The 27,121-nt window shown below is 49.4% G+C and overlaps 1 protein-coding gene across 2 annotated transcripts in view; it reads right to left on the bottom strand.

The window, feature by feature from the left end:
• The window catches only part of LOC119965219 (nuclear factor NF-kappa-B p100 subunit-like), a 93,086-nt gene that overhangs the window by 45,177 nt on the left and 20,788 nt on the right, over positions 1-27,121 (bottom strand). For both annotated transcript variants that reach the window (XM_038795667.1, XM_038795668.1), the window contains exon 3: positions 8,692-8,732. In XM_038795667.1, coding sequence (XP_038651595.1) covers positions 8,692-8,732 — 41 coding nt within the window. The remainder of the gene's footprint in view (positions 1-8,691; positions 8,733-27,121) is intronic.

Below are 27,121 nucleotides of genomic sequence, written 5' to 3'. Positions count from 1 at the left end.
AAGTGAATCTCCTGCCGGCCAGGTAATGCCTCCAGTCCCGCACCATTTCAACGATTGCCTGGGCCTCCTTTTCAACAGAGGAGTGTCGGATTTCGGAGGCATGGAGGGTGCGAGAAAAGAATGCCACGGGTCTGCCTGCCTGGTTTAGAGTAGCGGCAAGGACGACATCTGAAGCGTCCCTCTCTACTTGGAAGGGCAGTGTCTCGTCTACTGCGTACATCCCGGCCTTGGCTATGTCCGAGCGAATACGAGTGAAGGCCTGTTGTGCCTTGGCCGTGAGGGGAAATTGTGTGGTCTGGATCAGTGGGCGGGTCTTGTCCGCGTATTATGGGACCCACTGGGCGTAGTAAGAAAAGAACCCCAGGCAGCGTTTGAGAGCCTTGGGGCAGTGGGGAAGGGGGAGCTCCATGAGGGAGCGCATGCGGTCGGGATCGGGCCCCAGTAGTCCATTTTGGACTACGTAGCCGAGGATGGCTAAGCGGTCTGTGCTGAACATGCACTTCTCCTTGTTATAAGTGAGGTTGAGGAGAAATGCGGTGTGGAGAAATTTAGCAAGGTTGGCGTCATGGTCCTGCTGGTCATGGCCGCAGATGGTGACATTGTCTAAGTACGGAAACGTGGCCCGTAGTCCGTACCGGTCAACCATTTGGTCCATTACTCACTGAAATACCGAGACCCCGTTAGTGACGCCGAAGGGAACCCTAAGGAATTGATAGAGTCGACCGTCCGCCTCGAAGGCAGCGGACTTGAGGTCAATTGTTGAGAAGACCCGGTACTGTGCAATCTGATTGACCATATCAGATATGCGAGGGAGGGGGTACGCGTCGAGCTGCGTGTACCGGTTGATGGTCTGGCTGTAGTCCACGGCCATCCTGTGTTTCTCCCCAGTTTTAACCACCACCACTTGGGCCCTCCAGGGGCTATTGCTGGCCTCGATAATACCCTCCCGAAGCAGCCGTTGCACCTCGGACCTGATGAAGGTCTTGTCCTGGGTGCTGTACTGTCGGCTCCTGGTGGCGACAGGCTTGCAATCTGCAGTCAGATTGGGAAAGAGGGAGGGAGGTTCAACCTTGAGGGCCGTGAGGCCGCAAACGGTGAGGGGAGGTAGGGGTCCGCCGAATTTGAGGGTGAGGCTCTGGAGGTTACATTGGAAGTCCAGGCCCAGTAAAAGTGTCGCACAGACGTTGGGGAGAACGTACAGGCGGAAACGGTTGAATTCAACACCCTGTACGGTGAGTTTAACCAGACATAATCCCCGGATCGGGACTGAGATGGATCCGGAGGCCAGGGAGATCCGCTGGTTGGCGGGATGGACCGTGAGGGAGCAGCGCCTTACTGTGTCTGGATGGATAAAGCTGTCCGTGCTCCCGGAGTCGATGAGGCAGGAGGTCGCGTGGCCATTGACAAGCACCGTCGTAGAAGCGGTGGCCAGGTTGCGTGGATGGGATTGGTCGAGTGTCATGGAGGCGAGTAGCGAGCGGTCGACCGAAGAGTCCGACGAGTCCGATGAGTAGCGGCAGCGACCTGGGTCCCGTGATCCAGTTCCGAGGGAGGACAAAATGGCGGCATCTGGAGTACCTGCGGGGAAGAAGATGGCGGTGCACATGCAGCGCACGTTGTGGGGGCGGGGCAAGATGGCGGTGACCATGGAACGCACATGGAGTCGGAGGATGAAGATGGCGGTGCCCATGATGCGCACATGGCGGGAGCGGGGCAAGATGGCGGCGCCCACTGATCGCACGTGGAGTTGGGGAAGGAAGATGGCGGCGCCCACTGATCGCACGTGGCCCCGGGGGCGGCGGACGGCAGGGCCCATGGCGCGATTGGCTGGGGCGAAGGTGGGAATTCGGGCATGATAATGGCAACTGCGCGGGACTGACACACCGCTGCATAGTGGCCTTTCTTGCCACAAGACTTGCAGGTCGCGGTGCGGGCCGGGCAGCGCTGGCGGGGGTGCTTCTGCTGACCGCAGAAGTAGCAGCGGGGACCCCCAGGGTGCGTGGTGCGGCGAGCAGTGCAGGCATACTGCGCGGGAGCGGCCCCAGTCGGGGGGGGGGGTCGGTTGCGGGGTCCACGAGGGGTAGGATGGGTGGGCCGCGTGGCTGGCGGAGTAGGATCGCACATTACGGGAAGCGGCCGTCATTGACAGCGCTAAGGTCATTGTTGCCACAAGATCAAGAGCGGCCCCTTCCAGCAGTCGTTGCCAGATGGGATCCGATGCAATACCCGTTACAAATGCATCCTGTATGAGTAGATTCGAATGTTCCGTGGCCGAGATGGCCTGGCAGTTGCAGTCCCGTACTAGAGGGATAAGGGCCCGCCAGAAGACCTCAATCGACTCACCCGGTTGTTGAACACGAGTGGAGAGTACATGTCTCGCAAACAGAGTGTTCGTCGATTGAGCGTAATTCTCTTTGAGCAGTTCCATGGCCCGGGCGTAAGTAGGCGCGTCCTGAATCAGCAGGAACACGCTGGAGCTCAGGCTTGAGTAAAGGAGTTGTACCTTCTGAGCCTCCGGCGGTGAAGGGTCCGCTGAGGAGATGTAGGCCTCGAAAACAGCCAGCCAGTGGTTAAAGTCTTTCCTGGCGTGTGGCAACTGCGGATCCAGCTGTAGGCGATCAGGCTTGATTCTGATGTCCATGGTGTTGGAAAATCTCACTGTAATAAATTGTGGCGCTAACAATTGCACACAAAAGACTCGATAAGGTACAAGAGAGGTTTTATTACAGTGAGATGCTATTCCTCTGGCTGCAGCTGTAGAATGGCATCTCAGGGAAACTTCTGAATATTTATACAGCTCCCTGAGGGGCAGAGCTAGCCGGCAGGGGCTTACCAGCAAACCTGTAATATAGGTACTGTCATACATCCCCTAATGCAAGCACACACATATATACAGTGGTAGAGATCACCACATGGCCGACGAAGGCTCCCTTTTCTTGGATCCGGAGGAGGTTCGGGCCCAAATCCGAAGCTTCTACAGCACTCTCTTCTCTCTGGGTCCTTCCAGCGAGGATGCTTGCAGGGATTTGTGGGAGGACCTTCTACAGGTCGGCCTGGAGGGCGCCGGTAGGCTTGATACCCCTATAAGACTGGGGGAGCTGACCGGTTCCCTCGACAGCCTGTCCAGGGGCAAAACCCCAAGGCTGGACGGGCTGACCGTGGAGTTCTTCAGGGCGTTCTGGGGTGTCCTGGAAAGCGACTATGCGGGGGTCCTGGGGGAAAGTATCACAACCGGAGAGACACCCCTCTCATGACGCAGAGCCACCATTACTTTGCTGCCAAAGAGGGGGGAGGATCTACGCCACCTTGAAAACTGGCGTCCGGTCTCCCTCCTCAGCACGGATCACAAGACTTTTGCCAAGGCAATGAGTTTGCGCCTTGGCACCGTGCTGGAGCACATGATCCACCCTGACCAGTCCTACACGGTTTCCGGGCCGCACAATCCATGATGACATTCATCTGGTCTGGAACCTGGTCCATCATTCCCAGAGGGCTGGTATGTCGAGCGCCTTCCTGTCCCTTGATCAGGAGAAGGCATTTGACAGGATGGATCACGAATATTTATTCGGGACTCTGCAAGCATTCGGGTTTGGGATGCAATTTGTCGCCCTATCCGACTTCTGTACACCGCCGTAGAGTGTCTTGTTAAGGTTAACGTGTCCCTGACGGCGCCTCTTCGCGTTGAGAGAGGAGTGCGTCAGGGCTGCCTTTTGTCTGGCCAACTTTATTCTATTTGCGTGGAGCCTTTCTTGTGCCTCCTGCGGAGGAGTCTGTCGGGACTGCTTCTGCATGGGCCGGGCATTGGGTTGGTCCTTTCGGCTTACGCTGCTGACGTGCTCCTCATGTTCACTGACCTTGTTGGCCTGCGGTGGATGCGAGAGTGCCAGGCTGTGTACTTAGACGCATCCTCTGCCAGGATCAACTGGGCCAAATGTTCCGGACTCCTGGTTGGTCCGTGGCAGACGGACCCACTCCCAGAGGAGTTCAGGCCTTTCACCTGGAGGAGGACCAGCCTCCTCTATTTGGGAGTCCATCTTTCCCGGCTGAGGAATCCTGGCCGGCTAACTGGCAGGAGCTGGAGACCAAGGTCGCCGCTCACTTGAGACGCTGGGCAGGACTTCTCCGAGTGCTGTCTTACAGCGGTCGAGTTCTCGTCATAAACCAGGCCTCCATGTTTGGTACTGGCTGGTCACTTTGACCCCTCCCCCTGACTTTGTCAAAAAGATGCAGAGAATGCTTGTAGAGTTCTCCTGGGACAGGAGACTGCATTGTGTTGCTGGGTCGCTGTGTCACTGCTGAGGTTCTGAGTCTCCCGCTTAGGGTGGGCGGCCAGGCGCTGGTGTGCCTTCGGACCCAGGTGGCGATATTCCATCTTCAGACCCTGCAACAATACCTTTACGTCGAGCAACCTCCACGATGGTGTGCCCTGGCGACGCATTTCTTCCGCCAGGTGCATGGCCTGAATTATGACTGTGGTGAATCACAATCTAGTAATTCACACTGTGTTATATTTTATGTGTTGTGTTCTTGTAAGCTCGGTATACGAGCAGTTGCGTGGCTCTGCCATAGGGGGAGATGAGGAGTTTGTACTGGGCTCCACCCCTGGCTCCACCCACGGTTCTGGCCATGGCTCCTCCCACTAACCGGAAGTATAAAGCTTTGCAGTCGTGAGCCTGCCTGCCAGTTCATCTCATCGCAGGCAGGCTCTGTTGTAAGACTATTAAAACCACTGTTCACTTCCAACCTCGTGTCTTGTGAATTGATGGTCACATCAATGACGTGCAGCTCCTGTTCATAGATCTGCAGGGTCTTCATTACCCTCTGCAGGTGCTGCCCGTCTTTTACCAGGACCTGCTCAAAGTCTGGAACATGGTCGCCTCACGCCGCAACTCCCCCCTCACCCCTCCTCCCCCTCCCCCGTCAGGAGTGGTGGCTGTCATCAGGGAGCCGCTGCTCATGAATCCGCACCTCCACCAATACCATTTCGAGTGGCTGGCAGAGGAACGAGCTGTGGCTGCCGGGGTGACCAGGATCGGGGGTGTGCTGGGTGGCGGAGGAGTGGGCTGGATGACACCCTATGAGTTAGCGCAATGTGCAGCGGTGGACGTCTGGCTCACAGCCAATGCCACCCGAGACCTCAAAACGGTCGTGCTCGGACCCGATGGCACTCGTGGTTTGGAGGACGCGCAGGTGTGTGGTGGTATCCCGGCTGGGCGAACCCCTGCCCGGACGGAATTCCACATTGGTCCCCAGCCCCGAAACCTCCGTCGTTGGCTGGTGCCCCACAATCCTAGCCACCTCACGGAAATACCCTCCGTGACTTTTCGCACTGCGCGGAGGAGTTTCCTGTACAGGCTGCTGCTGCACACCCTTCACCTCCTTACCCTCACCTGTCGTCCGGACACGCCATGGCATGCCTGGCGGCGGAGATCCCTACTGGAGGTCCCTCTATGGAGGAGTCCTCCCCCCTCAATCTTGGGGACTAGGATGGAGGGTGTTGCATGCAGCAGTGCCGTACAATCACCGATTGCACCGGTTCACGGACTCCCAAGACACCTGCCATTTTTGCGGCCTTGTGGAGTCCGTGGACCATGTCTATGTTACATGTTTTAGGTTGCACTCCCTTTTTAGTTTTCCAACTAATCTTTTGCTGGAGTTTTGTTTGCACTTCAGACCCACGCTCCTAATCTACGGGCACCCGGTGCGGAGAGGGGTGGGGAAGGCGGAAGACCTCCTTGTGAACCTGCTCCTGGGCCTGGCGAAGAGCGCCATTTATAGGCCCAGGCAGCGGGCAACCGAGGGGGTCATCCGACCAGACTGCCTGCCCCTCTTCCGCGGCCACATTCCTGGAAAGGGTGCATGCGGTGTCCACAAGCGCCATCAAGACCTTCCGTGTCCAGTGGGCACCGCAGGGATTGGGATGCTTTATTGACCCCTTTAACTGCACTCTTATTTGATGTTTTTTAAGTTTCCGTTGATCTTTGTTATGTTTGGGCAGTGCCCCTAACAGGAGTGACCCTTGTTTGCTTTGTCCCTCAGTTTGTTTTCCTTTCTTCTGTTTTGTTGGTGGGCCTCAAAAGAGTGGCCAATCCACCTAGCCTGCACATCTTTGGGTTGTGGGGATGAAACCCACGCAGGCACAGGGAGAATGTGCAAACTCCACATGGACAGTGACCGAGGGCTGGGATTCAAACCGCAGTAGTATGCAATGCTAACCATTGTGCCACGTGCCGCCCCCTATTTTCAGAGTTGATGCAATCAATACGGCTAAATCTTTATACATTCCTAGCAAGACCAGCATTCACTTAATTTGAACATATGAAAAGTTGTAAGTTGTGGACCTATTGTTGCATCGATGGAACATCAGCATCGAACAGATAATTAGTCCTTCTATTTAATTGAATGGTGCTATTATATATTTCCTTTTAAATTATTTTGTCCTCTTCTTAGACGCTCTACATTGCTCAATATTTCCCAAATTGGCTGATTCAGGGGGCTGGATTTTCAATGCTCTTGTGATGCTATTATTAACTTTAAATGGTCTAATTGGCTAGAAGTCAAGCTCGGCACCGGGAGATGGGAGCTTCCTGCCTGTCACCAGCAACAAAGGCAGGCAACAGCCATAATGGGGGCTGCTGCTGCTACCTTGCTGATTTGAGCAGGCAGCTCCTTGGAAGTAGGCCAGGAGGTCGAAAGGAGCTATACACGCCAAGGTTTGACTCGGCGCTCTTGCCGGCACTCGTTGATTCCTCAAATTTCAACTCAAAGCAACGGCAGAGGAAATTTTAAATTCTCACAGTGAATATTTTTCATGTTAATATTTTCATGTGCCAGAAAAATAGTCAAGATCAAGAACTCACCACACATTCTGCAACCAACCTTTCTGTGATACATCATGTAGATGACAGCTACATGCTTGGCTTCTATGGCACAATCAGAAGAAACAAACTTGCACAAGATTGGAAGACTATCATTCTTCAATAATAAAGGGGATTCAGAGGTGGTGGTGGGGGGATGAGGGAAGAATAAACATATTGGATGGAGTGGATTTAATGGGCAAAATATTTTTGTTCTCACTTGATTTTCTTACGTTCTTGTTGACAAATTATTATTTATCAAGATAAAGATTTCACTCGGTGGAGTAAGTTGTTGCCGATTTTACATACACATTATTCTGCAACATTACTGACCCAAGTGTTACATAAGGATTAATGTGTGTAGTCCTACAAGCTATCACCATCCTGGTGGTTACCATTGACCAGAAACTGAACTGGACCAGCCATATAAGCATTTTAAAATTAATTTATGGCCTGAAGGCATTGCTGGTGAGGCAGCATTTATTGTCCATTCCTAATGCCCTTGGGAATGTGATGGTGAGCTGCCTTTTTGAGCCATTGCAGTACATGTGGTGTAGGTACACACATAGCACTCTTAGGGAGGGAGTTCCAGACTTTTGACCCAGCGACAGTGAAGGAACGGTCATATATTTCTAAGTCAGGATAGTGAGTGACTTGAAGGGGAACTTCAAGATGATGTATTTGGAAGGTGCTACCGAATAAGTTTTGTGAGTTCCCTGCAGTGCATCTTATAGATGGTACATGCTGTTGCCACTGTTCATCAGTGGTGGAGGGAATGAATGTTTGTAGAAGTCATAACAACCACGCAAACTGCTTTGCCCTGGATGGTGTCGAGCTTCTCGAGTGTTGGAGCTGCACTCATCCAGGCAAGTGCAGAGTATTCCATCATACTTATAACTTATACCTTGTAGATTCTGGACAGGCTTTGGGGAGTCAGGAAGTGAGTTACTCGTCACAGGATTCCTAGCCTCTGACCTGCTGTTGTGGCCATAGTATTTATATTACTTGTCCAGTCCAGTTTCAGGTTGATGGTAACCCCGAGGATGTTAATGATGGGCAACTCAATGATGGTGAAGCCATTGAATGTCAAAGGACGATGGTTGGATTTTCTCTTGTTCCAGACTATCATTGCCTGGTACTTGTGTGACACAAATGTTAATTGCTAGTACTGTGGCTACAAAGGCAGGTCATAAACTGGGAATTATGTGGCGAGTAACTCAACTCCTGACTCCCAAAGCCTGTACACATCCACAAGGCACAATTGTGAAGTGTGAGGAAATGCTCTCTACTTGCTTGACTGGGTGCAGCTCTACCAACACTCAAGAAGCTCAACACCATCTAGGACGAAGCAGCCGACTTGAGTGACACCCCACCCGCCACCTTCAACATTCACTCCCTCCATCACCGACACAAAATGGCAGCAATACATACAACCTACAAAGTACACTGCACCACCTTCCAAACCAGTGACCGCTACCACCAAGAAGGACAAGGACAGCAAATGCATGGGAACACCATGCCATAAACTATCCTGACTTGAAATATATTGTCACTCCTTCACTGTCGTTGGGTCACAATCCTGGAACTCCCTCCATTGCAACACTGTGGATGTGCCGACACCACATGGACTGCAGAAGTACAAGAAGGTAACTCACCACCATCTTCTCAAGGGCAATCAGGTATGGATAATAAATTATGGTGGACCCTACAACACCCACATCCAGTGAAAGAATAAAAACAGATCCAAATAACCTATATGCATGCTTATTGAAGCATAAATATTTGCAGTTCCAGCAAAAGCAAATGATTTTTTGCATGATTTGTTGTTGCTCACCTGTTTCGGCTGTTCAATGATTTCAATGTAAGGATCACATGCTAAATTTAAAAAAAGGCAGTATTAGTAGTCAGTCAGCAGGTCACTGAGGTTACAAGTAACAATAATGGGATGCTGTTTATCTGCCTGCCCCTTCATTCACACTGAAGAAGGGGTGAAAGGCAGATAAGAGTTTGGAAAAACAAAAACATATACCCAAAACAGATAAGAGCCTTAATAAAGTGTTAAAATTGGTGTCTGACACCAGTATTATGAACCTGAGCCAATTTTCAGACTCTGATGGTTAGATCGTGTGCATGCTCTGCCCACTATTCCTGGATATAGATCAGATTAAGCAGTGGTTACTAAAGATTGAATGCTCTTCTCGGTCTCACAAAACCTTGCTACTGACTGCAAAGTGTTCAGTTTCCTTGTCACTGAGATTGCGTCATCCCTCATTGAGTGCTGGCAGCTCACCAATCCCATTCAAATGAGGCCTGACCATCAAAATGGTTCCCACCTCTCACTGGAACTGTTGGAGGTGCGATCACTTTACTCACTGCTTCCTCGATACAAGGTCTTCAGGATAATTAGCACATAATTTTCTCATAATAGATTAAAATCAGACCCAACATGATTGATCTTTGAACCGAGTACAAAGACTGACACAAATTCATTTTGCGAATCAATTTTCAAAATAAGCCTTCATTAAATAATATCATATTATTAGCCTGACAGCCTTAACAGACAACTCACTGACGGCTGACGCAGAAGAATAAGGTGGGAAATCCGGCAAATCCCTCACAGAGCCAACACAGATGTAAGCATTTAAAGGCGTGAGATAATCCAAAATGTGAATTGTAGGGGTGTTCAGCAGGTGGGATGATATCTGTGTGGCCTGCATTGCAAAGAAATAGGATCCAGCAAGCCTGGGGTAACAGATATTTTAAAATTATTGGGCTGGAATCTCAGTTTGGGACACTGAGGGCACGATTTAACGGCCTTGTCGAATCAGGCGCAAATCCGGACAAACCAGTTAGATCGCGGGAGAGGCTGAAGCTGGGCCCTGTTCAGTTTCCGCTCTAACCGGCCCACTCCCATTGATGAGATCCAGATCCTGTCGCGATGGTAAGAGAGTGGCAAAAATAGACATTGGATCACTCTAAAATGTGGCTGGAGAAGTAATAATAGGAAACAAAGAAATGGCAGAGGAACTGAATAGTTACTTTGTATCAGACTACACAGTGAAAGACACCAGTGGGATGCCAGAGCTCCAGGAGAACCAGGTGAGTGCAGTGACCATTACTAAGGAGAAGGTTCTGGGGAGACTGAAAGGTCTGAAGGTGGATAAATCACCTGGACCGGATGGATTACATCCTAAAAGAAATAGCTGAGGAAATTGTGGAGGCATTGGTGATGATCTTTCAGGAATTACTGGAGGCAGGAAGGGTCCCAGGGGACTGGAAAGTGGCTAATGTAACACCACTGTTTAAGAAGGGATGGAGGCAGAAGGCGGGAAATTATAGGCCGGTTAGCCTGACTTCGGTCCTTGGTAAGATTTTAGAGTCTGTTATTAAAGACGAGATCATGAAGTACTTGGAAGTGCATGGTAAAACAGGACTGAGTCAGCACGGCTCAGAAGGCACAGAATGAGGATAAAGGGGTCTTTTTCAGGATGGCAGCCTATGACTAGTGGTGTGCCTTAGGGGTCTGTGCTGGGACCGCAACTTTTCACAATATACATTCATGATCTGGAAGAAGGAATTAAAGGCACTGTTGCTCTGTTTGCAGATGATACAAAGATATGTAGAGAGACAGGTAGTATTGAGGAAGCTAGGGGGCTGCAGAAGGATTTGGACAAGCTAGGAGAGTGGGCAATGAAGTGGCAAATGAAATACAATGTGGAAAAGTGTGAGGTTATGCACTTTGGAAGAAGGAATTTAGGCATTGATGCTCGATCAATTGCTGCTAGGGAGACACAGGCTCTTATACTCCGCCTTACTGGGCAGAACCAGCAAACAGGCTTCACCAATGATATTGCTGTCTCAGGTACCTCCCACACCAGTGGTCTTACAGCATCATCCTGGGTAACGTAATACCCCTAATATCGACTACCACAGGCATAAACTATTTTCTAAATGGGGAGATGCTTAGGAAATCAGAAGCACAAAGGGATTTGAGAGTCCTTGTTCATGATTCTCTTAAGGTTAATGTGCAGGTTGAGTCGGCAGTTAAGAAGGCAAATGCAATGTTACCATTCATGTCAAGAGGGCTAGAATACAAGACCAGGGATGTACTTCTGAGGCTGTATAAGACTGGTCAGACCCCATTGGAGTATTGTGAGCCCTGTATCTAAAGAAGGATGTACTGGCCTTCGAAAGGGTCCAGAGGAGGTTCACTAGAATGATCCTTGGAATGAAGAACTTGTCGTATGAGGAACGGTTGAGGACTCTGGGTCTGGACTCAGTGTTTAGAAGGATGATGGGGGATCATATTGAACCTTACAGGATACTGCGAGGCCTGGATAGAGTGGACGTGGAGAGGATGTTTCCACTTGTAGGAAAAACTAGAACCAGAGGACACCATCTCAGACTAAAGGGACGATTCTTTAAAACAGAGATGAGGAGGATTTCTTTCAGCCAGAGGGTGGTGAATCTGTGGAACTCTTTGCCGCAGAAGGCTGTGGAAACCAAATCACTGAGTGTCTTGAATACAGAGATAGATAGGTTCTGAATTAATAAGGGGTTCAGGGGTTATGGGAAGAAGGCAGGAGAATGGAGATGAGAAAATATCAGCCATGATTGAATGGCAAAGCAGACTCGATGGGCCGAGTGGCCTAATTCTGTTCCTATGTCCTATGGTCTAAACTAATAATCACAATAAAGGCCAATCTCCATCTAATTAACAGGAAGGGACCTCTATTGAATGGCCGCCCGTGATCTAACCGGCTCTCCAGTAGGTGGTCACGTGGGTGCCCTTTAGCATACCTATTTAAAAACATGAAGCTGGCGCAATGGCTGCTGTGGGGATCGGAAGAGGTGGGTAGCCATCTTTGAAATTGGGCAGTAAGCCCGGGGACACCGGGGCTGTTGCCCCAGTGCTCGGGGGCGGGGGGTTGGGGGGGGGGGGGGGGGGAGCCCACAGGAGGGTGAAGAGACCCGGTCAGAGGGTCGACCACCATCGGTGGAGGTTCGACCTGGACTGGGGGGCAAAGGGCTCAGGCCTGGGGGTGCAACATGCCAGCCCCTGGATCGTGTATTCCCAGACCGTGAGGCATGGTAGATGAATCCAATACATTGATGGAATTGCATACCGTTGCTACATTGGACAGCAGTAACCTGAACAACCAGAAATGAAAGTCTCCACAAAGAGAGCACTGAAAGACTCCACAAAGAGAGCACTGAAAGACTCCACAAAGAGAGCACTGAAAGACTCCACAAAGAGAGCAATGAAAGACTCCACAAAGAGAGCACTGAAAGTTTCCACAAAGGGAGCAATGAAAGATTGCAGAGAGAACAATGAAAGAAGAAGTCTATGAAGGTCTATCTAGTTTATTGATCAACAAAAAGAAGGCTATGGAGGTCTATCCACTGTATTTGCGAATAGTGACAAAGTGATCACAAGTAGCATACAGGCTGTGCAGGACAAAAGCAAGACTGACCGATCTCAGCTGGACTGTACAAAAGAACATGGCAATCAGAGTGCAACAATGAATGATTCAATTGAGAACACATCAATCGTGAAAAGCCTGCAAGAAAATGACATATTGGAGAGGTTGACTCCAGAAGAGGAGCACCAAGAGATCAAAGATGAATTAGATCATCCAGAAGGGACTGATGTCACAAAGCTCAACAATGCATCAGATCATCCACATGAACCTGGAATCATAAAGTGCAGCGAAAGATCAGATAATGCAAAGGACACTGATATTAAAAAGCTTGAAAATGAATCAAATAATCCAGAAGGAACAGTTCTTGAGCACAAAAAGAGAGATTACGGAACAACCAACTGTACACAATGATACGACTGTGAAACCAAAGGACGACTAAACAGCACAGTCCTAGGCAATGACAAGAATGGGTTTGAACTTGTAGTCATACTTGACAGACCATAAAGTATGGAAAGAAATTCAGCTGGCAACCGAGCAAGGGACTTCAGGACTGTGTATAGAACACAGCTAACGGTTGAGGTAGAACAAGCAAATCTGTGTGTAAACAATAAAAAATTCAGGCATGATGGCACCAATGCCAGGAAGAACATGACATTGTTTAGACAAAAAAGAAGTCATGCCAATGAATTTAATAAGTTCGTATTTGCTCAAAGACCAAAAAGCAAACCGTTTTTTAAAGAAAAGGACACAGAAACCTGATACCACAAGCACAGCCCAGGTCAGATAACAAAAGTGGTTCAACCAGTCGAACACCTGATCGATTTGAGCTGATGACTTTTTTTTTTTTTTTTTAACAGTACAGCACAGAACAGGCCCTTCGGCCCTCAATGTTGTGCCGAGCCATGATCGCCCTACTCAAACCCACGTATCCACCCTATACCCGTAACCCAACAACCCCCCCTTAACCTTACTTTTATTAGGACACTACGGGCAATTTAGCATGGCCAATCCACCTAACCCGCACATCTTTGGACTGTGGGAGGAAACCGGAGCACCCGGAGGAAACCCACGCACACAGGGGGAGGACGTGCAGACTCCACACAGACAGTGACCCAGCCGGGAATCGAACCTGGGACCCTGGAGCTGTGAAGCATTTATGCTAACCACCATGCTACCCTGCTGCCCCTTGTTGCTACCAGAGTGAAGACTGAGTACAGACTCAATTTGTGGACTGTAAAATGTTTTTATTTAACAATTGTTAACTACTGTACAATTTCAGTACTCAATTACATGTAAAGAACATACGATGCTTCTTACTCTACACATGTTTGTAGAAATCTCCAAACATCTTTGAAAAAAACAGAGGGATGTAATGATATTAATATTGACTGGGATGTAAAGAGTTAACAATTTAATGGTAATGCTTCTTACCACTAAAGGGAACCACAGAACAGTCAAATATATCATGTGACTAGGTGATTCTGGGACTGGAAGAGATTAGATGATTGGGAGTTAAGAGTTAGGAGATAGCTGGAAGAGGGTCAGGCACAGAGAGCAGTTGTATTCTTGAGAGTTCTGTAAGTTAGAGATAGCATAGTTTTATACAATAATTTTCCAATTTAGGAATGCGAACAAATCTTAGTTGGAAGGATAATAAATTTATGGTTTTGTTCGTTAACAAAGTTTTATGTTCTTTATCCAGTGTGGAGTCTGCACGTCCTCCCCGTGTGTGCGTGGGTTTCCTCCGGGTGCTCCGGTTTCCTCCCACAGTCCAAAGTTGTGCGGGTTAGGTGGATTGGCCATGCTAAATTGCCGTAGTGTAAGGTTAATGGGGGGATTGTTGGGTTACGGGTTACGTGGGTTTAAGTAGGGTGATCATTGCTCGGCACAACATCGAGGGCCGAAGGGCCTGTTCTGTGCTGTACTGTTCTATGTTCTATGTTCTATTCAACACTTTGCCTCCGAGCAATCCAGATAAAGCAGAATAGAGAATACAACAGGCCCCGGCCAACTTGCCAGTGGCACATGTCTTACCATGCCACCCTGTTTCACCCACAGACCCCGAGATGTGCCGTTGTGAGGAGTGGGGGGTGGGGGGGGGGGGGGGGGGGAATTCAGGAGAGCTGGTGACCGTCGTCATCCCCCTCTAGGGAGGCTCTGGGTTGGAGTGCAGCGCTCCCTCCTCCTAGTTGGTGCCCGTAGGACCCTGGGCGTCACCTTGGAACAGAGATGTGGTTAGAGTGAGCTTCACTGGTGGATCCCCATTGTCTGCACCACGGTATCGACGCCCTCAGTGATGCCCCACTGTGACTGGGCCATGCTCTGCAACACCTCGCCAATGTCCACCTGCATCTGGTATATGTTTCTCAGTGACTGGGATATTCTCTGCAGCGCCTCGGCATGATCCACCTTAGACTGGGACATGGTCCTCAGTGATTGGGATATGTACCGGAGCGCCATGGCAATGCCCGCCTTGGACATAACCATTCATGGTGCTGACATCTCCAGGCCCTCCACTGTGGTCGCCAACCCAGCAGTGTTGGCCTCGTTGCCACGCATTGCCGGCGCCATCTCCTGTGCCCATAGCCTTTGGGAATCCTCCAATCGGCTATGGACCTGCTGGAGTGTCGTTGATGTCCATCTCTGAATCTCATGACCGCAACCTAATGTCTGCATCAACTCTGGGATAACCTGATCCAGGGGTTTGGCATCTGACTGGGACCCAGCGGGTCCTGGCATGCAGCAGACCTCCGACTGCTATCTACCCCCGCTGCTCCTGCCTCCCATCTGATGTGCATCAGCAGCTGTGAGGTGCTCACTAGATTGTGCCCCAGAAGCCTGTCCACTACCTTTACCCACCGAGGTGTGTCTCTCTACACTGGTGGAGGCTAGGGATGACATTTGTGGCTCACCTGTGTGGCCCGGTGGGGGTCGTTAAGCTTCTTGCGGCACTGGGTGGAGGTCCTCCTTGTTACACATCCTGCAATGTCGGACGCAGCCACTGCCTCCCATGTGGCACTTGCTGCCCTGTGGCTGACCCTCCGATCTCCTCGATGGAACAGGATATCCCATCTGGGCACCACCGCGTCCAACAGACTGGCCCAGTCGGCATCTCCGAATTGTGGAGCGGGTCTGCACGGTGGCATGGCTGCATGCGGTCTGAGGCTTGCTCTGTGGGATGGTTTTAAGTGCTGCTCCCTCTTGTTAACAGGGAGCAGGCAGGCGCAGTGCAGGCAAATCTGCTGGCGAGACAGCAGTTTCTGATGTGAAGCCTGCAGGGCAGCATTACTGGCCCTAATTGGTGTTAGATACCGGTAGCGGTTTGGCCGGGTCTGCAGTTGGGAAGCACCCGGCAATTCTCGCTCGCTACCACACTTAGAAATGTTTCCGTTAGATCGCGCCCTAATTGTTCCTGCCAGAGGAGAATAGCATGCGATCTGCGTTTCCATTGGGGGCGCTATTCGTTCTGTGATTCAGGACATGCAGATGGGCCAGCACTCTGCCAGTGGAAATCGGAAGCAATTCCCAGCCCAGCTGGTGGTCTAACCCCTGGGGCCAGAATTAGCTCTAAAGAGTCTGACAACAGGAGCTGTTTTTATGTGCTCCACTCACCACGCACTCATTACAGTGACAAAGATGGCTTAGAGAAGTAATGCCTCCTGATTTTGAGAGTCTGAATGCCAATGAGGAGAGGAAGGACACCCTCTTTCCCAGGGTGGGCCGCAGGCTCAAGTCCTCCCTTCTGAACAGCGCTTGGGAGAAGGTGGCAGAGGCAGTCAGTGCTGCCAGCCTCACCAGGAGGAGAGAGCTGGTGATCTGGAGGGATGGGGGTCACTGGTGAGGCCTCTGCCCTGAGAGGGGCAGTGTGCCAGCGAGGGTTGCAAAGGTCACGGTGCAGCTGTCCTTTGGTTAGGGTGAGCTCTGCTAATCCCCTACTTGCTCTGCAGTGGGGCAGCGCTTCTCAAGAGTACACGGAGTGTCAAAACCTGGTGAGCCAAACCCATCCCTCTGACGGTACCATGGGGGTATGAGGGTTTCCAAAGGGGTGGCCCGGGTGGGCTTTCACATCACCAGAGGCACTGAACATTTACAGGACGCAGTGAGCAGTGTGAGCAGACAGGAGCATGTAGATAGCATCAGAAGAGTGCATTTAAAGCATGTTCTGCAGCAATGGCGGTCTGGGCCAAGTCATCCCGATCCCGAGTGGGACACCCCGAGTCCACAGGCTTGGCACCAAGCCATCCCCAGCTACCCCCCCCAGCTCAAGTAGCCACCCTCCAGCAAGCCCGACAATTGTTAGGAGCGGGATTTTGAAAATGCCACTTTATGGAAGGCTGGAGGCCTTTGACGCGGACGTAGAAGACTGGACCCAGTATACCAAACAGTTGCAGTATTTCTTCCAGGCAAACGGCATTGTTGGAGACGACTGACAGAAGGTGGTAATCCTGACCGCCTGCATTCAGCATAATCAAGAGCCTCATCGACCCAGTGGCCCCAGACTCTAGTAAGCTAGTGGAACTTGTCTTGAATCATTACAACCTTAACTTGTCGGTAATAATGCAGCGGTACTGGTTCAATACGGCCGGATGAACGCCAGGGAAATCGTAGAATTATTGAATCCCTGGCGCAGAAGGAGGCCATTTGGCCCATCGAGTCTCATCGACCCTCGGAAAAAGCACCCTACTTAGGCCCAGTCCCCTGCCCTATGCCCGTAACCAAACCTAACCTGCACATCTTTGGACACTAAGGGGCAATTTAGCATGGCCAATCCACCTAACCTGTATATCTTTGGACTGTGGGAAGAAACCGGAACATCTGGACGAAGCCCACACAGACAGAGGGGGAATGTGCAAACTCCACACAGTCACCTCAGGCTGGAATTGAACCAAGGTCCCTGGTGCTGTGAAGCAGCAGTGTTAACCACTGTGCCACTGTGCCGCCCTCGGTTATAGAATTTCTGACGCACCTTCATAGGTGTCTTTGACCTAGCCCTCTCTGAGATGTTAAAAGTTTTGGTGTATGGCATTAACAATATGGCGACAGAAAGGAAGCTGTTAGCAGTGTTGGCCTTGGACCTGAAAAGGGCCATTGAGCTGTCAATCTCCCACGAGAATGCTGTGGCCATCTAAAATGGCCACCCGCAAAGGATAATGGGAATTGTGGTCGAGTTGGGAGACAGAAGTACGCAGCCCCTATGTATTGGGCAAAGGAAAAGCAGACCGAACTGAAACTTGCACCTGTTAAAGGTCAATCACTGATTTCGCCAGGACAATAGACTTAAATAAAGGAATAGCAACAGTAGCAGACTCACCAGTGCCACTCCCCCTTATTTGGAAAGGCATACGTACTTGGGATGATGGTAACTAGGACCCACCCAGCCATCGAGGTACCCGCCCCTAATTGGCCAGAATCGATTAGGGTGATCAAAACCCTATCGATCCATTGGATCCTGAGTTAGCCCCGCCCAAAAGGGCGCAAAATAGGAGAAGGATAAGAGGCACTGCACCAGTAGGGATCGATCTCTTTTGGGACCGACCTGTGCCCACACCAACTGCAGCATAACGACCAGCCAAGTTCAAGACACACGATCGCTACCTAATAGACGAGCCGCAGCCGAGACGATCCTGACGACTTCCAGCCGACACATGTGGGAATTCACATAAAAGCCTTATCTACCTGCATAGAGCCGGTCACCCAGAAGTTAAGTCAAGGTCATCTTAGTTGATAGGTGTAGTTTAATGCGTAGCCGCGTGTATCATTGCACATAGAGATAAGTCTTGTGTTTAATAATAAACTGTCTTCTGAACTAACATTCTGGTTGTGTGGTCATTTGGTCAATACAAGAAACACACACAACTTGTGGTTATTAATAGCAACAATGCAGGAAAGGGCATTCAGGAGCTCCAGTGTTCCATAGATTATGGTGTACACAGCGTTGGACGGTGCCCGTACCGAAGAGCGATGCCCACCAAGGATAGGGTTCACGTGACCCAGTCATCACCAAAACAACATCACAGTCAGACCCATAGACCAAGGGCCACTACTGTCCAACAGGACATCTTCTCGAAGGACCATGAGAAACACCCACTTGCGGTCGCAGGAACGGTGGCGATCGAGGCTAACAGAATGAAGAATGAACGCATTGCTTGGGCATTATATGTCCGGTCCAGTTCACAGAGCGGGCAGTCCCAGTAGTCCCAGTGCTGAAGCCAGCCAAGTCTGCCCACCTGTGTGGCAATTATAAGATGACAGTAAACAGTGCCTCTCACTTGGACCGGTACCTCATGCCACGAATAGACGATCTGTACACAAAGTTGGTCAGGGGTCACTCATTCACGAAGCTTGACACAAGTCATGCGTAATCCCAGTTGGGGTAAGACGAAAAATTGTCACCATCAACACACACAGAGGGTTGTATGAGTACACCCAGTTTCCATTCGGGGTGTCATCAGCATGTGTGATTTTCCAGTGGATAAAGGAAAACATTGGGCTTCCCAGGGTGGCTGTCTACCTGGACGATGTGCTTGTTACAGGAACCACCGAGAAAGAACACCTGGGCAACCTGGAAGAGGTCCTCCAACGGTTCTCCGACGGGGAAGCCTGCCTGAAGAGAGGCAAGTGTGTTTCTAGGTGAAAGAGGTCATATACCTTGGATACCGTACCTATAAGAATGGGCTGCACCTGGTGGAGGAAAAAGGCCAGGTTATCAAGGGAGCCCCGACACCTGAGAACGCAACAGAGCTGAGGTCATTTTTAGAGTTTGTCAATTATTATGGGAAGTTCATCTGAAACTGGTTACCTTGTTGGCGCCCCTGCATGCACTATTAAAGAACAGAAATGGGCATGGAAAGTGGCGCAGGTATAAGCATACACCAGAGTGAAACGACAATTGTTATAATTAAAACTGTTGATGCACTACAATCCGCCAAAGCCACTCGTCCTCACACAGCCTCTCCATACGGCATTGGGGCAGGGTTGCCCCACCGGTGGAACGATGGGACGGAACGGCCAACAGCGATCGTGTCAAGAACCCTGGCCAACCCAGAGCCCCGTTTTGCGCAAACTGAGAAGGAAGGACCTGCCGTGATATTTGCAGGAAATAAAATTCCACCAGTACGTCGATGACATAATTTCATGGTGATCACAGACCTCAAGCCCTTACTTGACCTCTTTCTGGAAGACAAAATAATACCACCAAAAGCTCTGGCCAGAATCCAATGATGGGCACTACTGTTGGTGGCGCACAAGTACACTTTTGAACATCATCCATAGGCACAGATAACACATGCGGATGCCCTGAGCCAACTCCTGCTGCTTGTAAGTCATCACCATCCCTGCCAGTAGTGGACAAAGTTGTACTGACATCGAACCTTTTGGACACCGTACCCGTGACAGACACACAAATGCGCAGGTGGACCCAAAGGGACCCTACGTTGGCAAAATTGTGCCACATCGCCCTATACGGTGGCTGCAAGGAAAACCCCTCGAGGAACTGTGGGCCTATCTTACAAATCAGCAAGGGCTGAGTGTGGATGATAGCATCCTCCTCTGGGGAGCCCGTGTGGCCATCCCACGGCCAGGTCAGCATACGATGTTGCAATATTTACATTACAGACACCTGGGTGTTTCCAAGGTGAAGATGCTCGCAAGGCGTTTTGTGTGGTGGCCAGGGCTCAACGGTGACATTGAGTGAATGGTGCAGCAATGTGCAAGTTGTCAGGAACACTAGAAGCTCCTTCCATCAGCCTCGCTCCACCCTTGGGAGTGGGTGAGGCAGCCCTGGGTGTGCTTGCATGCCAACTTCGCCGGGTCCTTCATGGGGGTCAATGTTTCTGCGCCTTACAGATACCCACTCAAAGTGGATGGATGTGCACCGAATGTCTTCCACCACCATAGAGAATTTGCACCAATCCTTCAGTACTCATTAAACAGGGTATGAAGATTAGACTGAAGGTTCCATTGAAACAAAGTTGGCACTATTTTTATTCTATTACCAAACAATGCTGCATATCATAACTGGGGTGGCACCGTCATAATTACTGATGTGTGAATGCCTCCAGACCGGCCTGAGTTTAACGTTCCTGAGCCTTGGTTGGAAGATAGAAAGGAAGCAGGACCTCCAGAATGTGCAACAGAGGTTTTAAACCAGGCATAGCAGAACACGTTCGTAATTACGGGGATAGCACCCAGGGACTATAGTGGCCAGTTTCATATGGTCAGGACTAGAGACAGATCGTGCAAAGGCACGTGGGCTATCTGAAGAACAGGGAGCCCACCCCAGAGGAAGCCACACCAGATGAATCTGTACCTCAACAAACCCTGTCTGCTGTCCTTTAGCCAGGAAGCACGTCCCACCAGGTACCTATGCCGAGGCCAGCTGAATGTGGATGACTTGGCATCAAATATGGAAGCAGAATCCTCAGTGCTCTTGGAGGACATTGTGATCAGAGTTGGGCCCCCGACTGAGCCTCTTCGGAATGCTGCACAAAAAAAGGTCCCCCCCGACACAATACACACTACCTGGCATGGCCCACACCTGCTAGAAGAACAGCCACGGGTGAAACGGCAAAAGAAACCCCCTCCACAATCTGTTGGAAGGGAACCTTTGGATTCGGGTGGGAGTGGGGGGGGGGGGGGGGGGGGGGGGGTGGGTGGGTGGGGGGTGGGGGGGGGGGGTGATGTAATTGATCACCATGTAGGACTCATGGGAACTCATAAATTCACCTTATAAACGCCGGCCCGGGCTGGAATCAGCGTGATCGGTAATTCTGGTTGGGGTCTTTGAGCTGTGAGCCCCATTGTGGCCTTAACTTTATGTTGGTTTATTAAATGCTGTTAAATTTACCTTCTCGGAAAACACTGAGCATGGCCAACTGCACCTCCTCCTGCGCAAGGCCGAGCCTCATGCAGCTCAAAGTGGTGCACAGAGCACACCTGACCAGAACTTGAATGAGCAGGTTCTTCCCAGAGGTGGAGGAGAAATGTGAAAGGCACCAGAGGGGCCCGGCAAATCACACCCACATATCCCAAACGTGTGGGGTTCCGGACAGTCTTCTTCAAGGCAATGTCGAAGGTTGTGGGGGTGAGGGTGAAGCCTTGCCCAATAGTGGCAATCTTCGGGGTATCGGAGCAGCCAGAGCTGCACATGGGGAAGAGGCCGACGCCCTCGCTTTCGCTTCCTGAATCGCACGCTGGAGAATCCTGCTCGGCTGGCGATCAGCAGCACCACCCACAGCTGCAGACTGGCTTGCTGACCTTTCAAATTTCTCCACCTGGAGAAGATTAAGTATGCCATCCGAGGGTCGGAGGAAGGCTGATTAAATGCATGGGGGCAGTTTGTCAGCCTGTTCCAGAACCTGTTCAAGGCCAGCAACGAGTAAGATGGAGAAACGGGAAAGATAGAAAGAAAAGGGAGAGGAAAAAGAAAAGTAGAGACGGGGAGGGAACCATAGGATCGCCCAATCCAGGGTGGAGGGGGGTGGGAAGAGGAAGAATTGCTGGAAAGACACTAAAAGGAATAAAGTGGGAGGGAAGGGGCGACCCCCTCCCTCCAATCAAAAGGGGATCACAGCCAAAGTCGACAGGGGAAGAAAAGAAAGGGGGGAGAGGAAGGAGAGAGGATGGGAGGGGAAACACCCCCCTCCAAAACACTGGCCGGGGGACACAAGGGAGGGGTGTGTGGGTGGGAGGTGGGGGGGGGGGGGCGGAGCACACGCTGAGCTAGAGGGCAAAAGAATGTAAATAGGGTAAATTAAGGGAAGGACAAGACAAACCTTTCTCCATAATACAGTATATAAACACGGCCAACAATGTACATAACCATTTATAAATTTTGAAAATGCCAAAAAAAATTATTTAAAATAACATTTACCTTCTCAGGCCTCCTGAGCATTTTTGTGAAAAAGTCTGCGGGCAGTTGAAAATTACCCCACCCCCAAGAAGATGTTTGCACAAGTTGTTGCCATTGTACATTTTTTGTGCCAGATTCATGTGTTTAAGTGGTGCAAGTACTTCAGTCAGAGAGGTCAATTTTCTCCAAGTCCACACTGGTGTGAATTTATACAACCTTATCCTCAGGCTGAGGAGAGCCCAAAATTTCAGAATGCAGTTCAATGGGAGTTCAAGCCCCATTTATTTTTGGCTATTACATTAGCGTTGGTGATGGTTTGGGCTTCTGGAGAAAAAGGCATTGAAATAGGCATAAAATTATGTGAAATTATGTAAAACGTAGCAGGCAATCCTTCCCCTTCCTCTTTTTGTGGTTGTTCTCTAAATGTAATATCATTACTGAGAATCAGTATGCAACAGGTGCATCCAAATTCACTTCACAGCCTACTGCATTTTTTTAAAGTGCAAAGAGTTAGTTTCTGAGAGAATATGAGAGATAATAATTTTTTGTTTTTCACTTTTTGCATTTGGTGTGGCATACTGTCACAATTTTGCATTGTACTTCACTTTCCTTTTTTCATTATCAACTGAAGCTGCCTCCACGCAAGGGCAGAATCTTGATGAGAAGTCAGGGGTCTCACCAGCCAGATTGACAGATAGCGAGGGACCCACACCGGCTCTTTCGCAGAAGGCGAAGGTGGACCTTCCTCTGGAATCAGGTCCCCGGTGATGGAAGTCTCACCGAGCAAGAGCTGTTGGCCAATCATAGACTGGCAGCTCTTATGCTTATCAGTAGCACAGAGGAGGATATGGCTGCTTCTGGAAGAACACCCCCCAGAGTGCTGTTAAGTAATTAAGGGTTAAGGGACATTCCAATTAGTTGTCTCATTTTATGATAAGTATCCAATAATTGACATCGATTATGTAAAGGGGTTTCAGGAGGCCTTTGTAATGAAAAATGAAATGAAAATCGCCTATTGTCACGAGTAGGCTTCAAATGAAGTTACTGTGAAAAGCCCCTAGTCGCCACATTCCGGCGCCTGTTCGGGGAGGCTGTTACGGGAATCGAACCGTGCTGCTGGCTTGCCTTGGTCTGCTTTCAAAGCCAGCGATTTAGCCCTGTGAGCTAAACATCCCCTTGTGTCAGGTGATGTGAGTTTTGCGCAGCTTCTGTTGAAGTAAATTAAAGGTGTTTGTGGAAAAGGAGCAGTACCTTTGACTCTTTATACAACAGCAGCTACACGTCTAACAAATAGTGGCAGAGAATGGTTGCTGTGTAAATGTGAAGGGTTGAAAGATACAACTTTTCCAGACCAAACCAAGGAGTGAGTGAGAAGAAAAAAAGAAGATATATGGTTGAACCTAGGATAAAGGTGGCCGGATATGACTACCCCCCTTTATTTTCTGAAAGGGGATCGTACGACCAATGGAGAAGTGCAGTGGACTAAAGTAACTGCTTTGGGAAAGAGAAAACAAGGTTTGGCATTGGCTCTTTCTCTACCTTATGACAGTAGAATCCGAAGCAAAGTGTTTTCTGAGCTGGAATTGGAAGAGTTAGACTCAGAAGAAGGTCTGGAGACTCTATTACAATATATGGATAAGATTGAGAAAAAGGATGACTTGTTAAGTGCGTATGAAGCATGGTCGGATTTTGATAGGATCCGGAAAATAGAGGATTTCTCCATGGAAGACTATATAATGGAATTTGGTGGACTGTATAAAAGGCTGCAGAAACACAAACTGGAATTTCCACAGCCTGTGTTGGCCTTTAAATTACTTGACTGTGCTGGACTGAGTAACATGGATAGGCTCCTGGTTTTGACAAGAGTTCAGTTTGCGGGTAAGGATACCTTATTCGATCAGATGACAGAAGCTTTAAAAAAGTTTCTGGGAAAACATTCGATTCCGATGGCTCTGATGACCCAAATAGGTCAGTTTGCAACAAAGCAAAATATGGAAGATACACTACAAACAGGATGGCGAAATCGCACGGCTACAAACAGGTTCCAAGACTATAGAAGGAGATTGGGATCTGGAAAGTATGAAGACAGAAACCCAGTTAGAACCTACAATAGGAAGATGAACCCCAGAAATGCCCGGGGTATGATAAATCGATGTTTTTGTTGTGACTCTCAATACCATTATGCTTTCAACTGTCCAACACGTTATTATAGAGTGTTTGAAGCGACACATGACACGGAAGAGTCAGAAGAGGAAAAAGATATTGACCAGAAAGAAGGCATTGTCCTTAACAAACAGTTTTACACCAGTAATGAGGGTGTTGGTTGCAGAATCCTTCAATTGTGCTTTATTGGACAGTGGCTGCACATCTATTGTGTGTGGAAATGACTGGTTAAAATGTTACCTGGACTTTGAATGCCCAAAATCGTAACAAGGTTAAGGAATTTGAACGTTTCACAAGCCTCAGGTTTAGGAATGATAATGCAGGGCAGCACGGTGGCCTAGTGGTTAGCACAACCGCCCCACGGCGCTGAGGTCCCAGGTTCGATCCCGGCTCTGGGTCACTGTCCGTGTGGAGTTTGCAGGTTCTCCCCGTGTCTGCGTGGGTTTCGCCCCCACAACCCAAAAATGTGCAGAGTAGGTGGATTGACCACGCTAAATTGCCCCTTAATTGGAAAAAATAATTGGCTAATCTAAATTTATAAAAAAAAAGAAAAAAAAAAAAGGAATGATAATGCTCTGAAGTCGCTGAAAAGAGTGGTTTTCCCCTGCAATGTTGCCGGAGTGAATCAATTCATTTGCACGGATGTTGTATCAAGTAAGATACCTTTGCTTCTGAACAGACCGTTGATGAAGAAAGCACACATCAAACTGGATATAGAACAGGTTTGTGATCACTGTGAAGTTTGTAGGAAGTACAGAAGGACAGAATGACACCAGCACGACCGATAGTAACCCTACCTTTGGCCAGAGATTTTAATGACATTGTGGCCATGGACCTTAAGATCTGGGATATAGCCAGCAACCAGATTTAGTCAATCAACGATCATACGAAGTAAAGAAAAGCGAGTAATTCTGGATCAAATTGTGGAAAAATGGATAGGGACAGGAATGGGCCCACCGGTAAAATTCCTTATGGACAATGGGGAAGAATTTGCTAAGAACATAAGAACATAAAAACTAGGAGAAGGAGTAGGCCATCTGGCCCCTCGAGCCTGCTCCGCCATTCAATGAGATCATGGCTGATCTTTTGTGGACTCAGCTCCACTTTCCAGTCCGAACACCATAACCCTTAATCCCTTTATTCTTCAAAAAACTATCTATCTTTAACTTAAAAACATTTAATTAAGGAGCCTCAACTGCTTCACTGGGCAAGGAATTCCATAGATTCACAACCCTTTGGGTGAAGAAGTTCCTCCTAAACTCAGTCCTAAATCTACTTCCCCTTATTTTGAGGCTATGTCCCCTAGTTCTGCTTTCACCCGCCAGTGGAAACAACCTGCCCGCATCTATCCTATCTATTCCCTTCATAATTTTAAATGTTTCTATAAGATCCCCCCTCATCCTTCTAAATTCCAACGAGTACAGTCCCAGTCTACTCAACCTCTCCTCATAATCCAACCCCTTCAGCTCTGGGATTAACCTAGTGAATCTCCTCTGCACACCTTCCAGTGCCAGAACGTCCTTTCTCAAGTAAGGCGACCAAAACTGAACACAATACTCCAGGTGTGGCCTCACTAACACCTTATATAATTGCAACATAACCTCCCTAGTCTTAAACTCCATCCCTCTAGCAATGAAGGACAAAATTCCATTTGCCTTCTTAATCACCTGTTGCACCTGTAAACCAACTTTCTGTGACTCATGACCTAGCACACCCAAGTCTCTCTGCACAGCAGCATGTTTTAATATTTTATCATTTAAATAATAATCCCGTTGCTGTTATTCCTACCAAAATGGATAACCTCACATTTGTCAACATTGTATTCCATCTGCCTGACCCTAGCCCATTCACTTAACCTATCCAAATCCCTCTGCAGACTTCCAGTATCCTCTGCACTTTTCGCTTTACCACTCATTTTAGTGTCATCTGCAAACTTGGACACATTGCCCTTGGTCTCCAACTCCAAATCATCTATGTAAATTGTGAACAATTGTGGGCCCAACACGGATCCCTGAGGGACACCACTAGCTACTGATTGCCAACCAGAGAAACACCCATTAATCCCCACTCTTTGCTTTCTATTAATTAACCAATCCTCTATCCATGCTACTACTTTACCCTTAATGCCATGCATCTTTATCTTATGCAGCAACCTTTTGTGTGGCACCTTGTCAAAGGCTTTCTGGAAATCCACATATACCACATCCATCGGCTCCCCGTTATCTACTGCACTGGTAATGTCCTCAAAAAATTCCACTAAATTAGTTAGGCATGACCTGCCCTTTATGAACCCATGCTGCGTCTGCCCAATGGGACAATTTCTATCCAGATGCCTCGCTATTTCTTCCTTGATGATAGATTCCAGCATCTTCCCTACTACCGAAGATAAGCTCACTGGCCTAAAATTTCCTGCTTTCTGCCTGCCTCCTTTTTTAAACAGTGGTGTCACGTTTGCTAATTTCCAGTCCACCAGAATTACATAGAATTTACAGTGCATAAGGAGGCCATTCCGCCGATCGAGTCTGCACCGGCTCTTGGAAAGAGCACCCTACCCTCTATCCAAGGTCAACACCTCCACCCTATCCCCATTACCCAGTAACCCCACCCAACACTAAGGGCAATTTTGGACACTAAGGGCAATTTATCATGGCCAATCCACCTAACCTGCACATCTTTGGACTGTGGGAGGAAACCGGAGCACCCGGAGGAAACCCACGCACACACGGGGAGGATGTTCAGACTCCGCACAGACAGTGACCCAAGTCGGAATCGAACCTGGGACCCTGGAGCTGTGAAGCGATTGTGCTAGCCACAAGGCTACCGTGCTG

The sequence above is a fragment of the Scyliorhinus canicula genome, chromosome 4 (genome assembly GCF_902713615.1).
Source record: "Scyliorhinus canicula chromosome 4, sScyCan1.1, whole genome shotgun sequence".
Lineage (NCBI taxonomy): Eukaryota > Metazoa > Chordata > Chondrichthyes > Carcharhiniformes > Scyliorhinidae > Scyliorhinus > Scyliorhinus canicula.
Note: the sequence above shows the minus strand (reverse complement) of the source record. Positions and strands in the feature narration are given on the sequence as shown.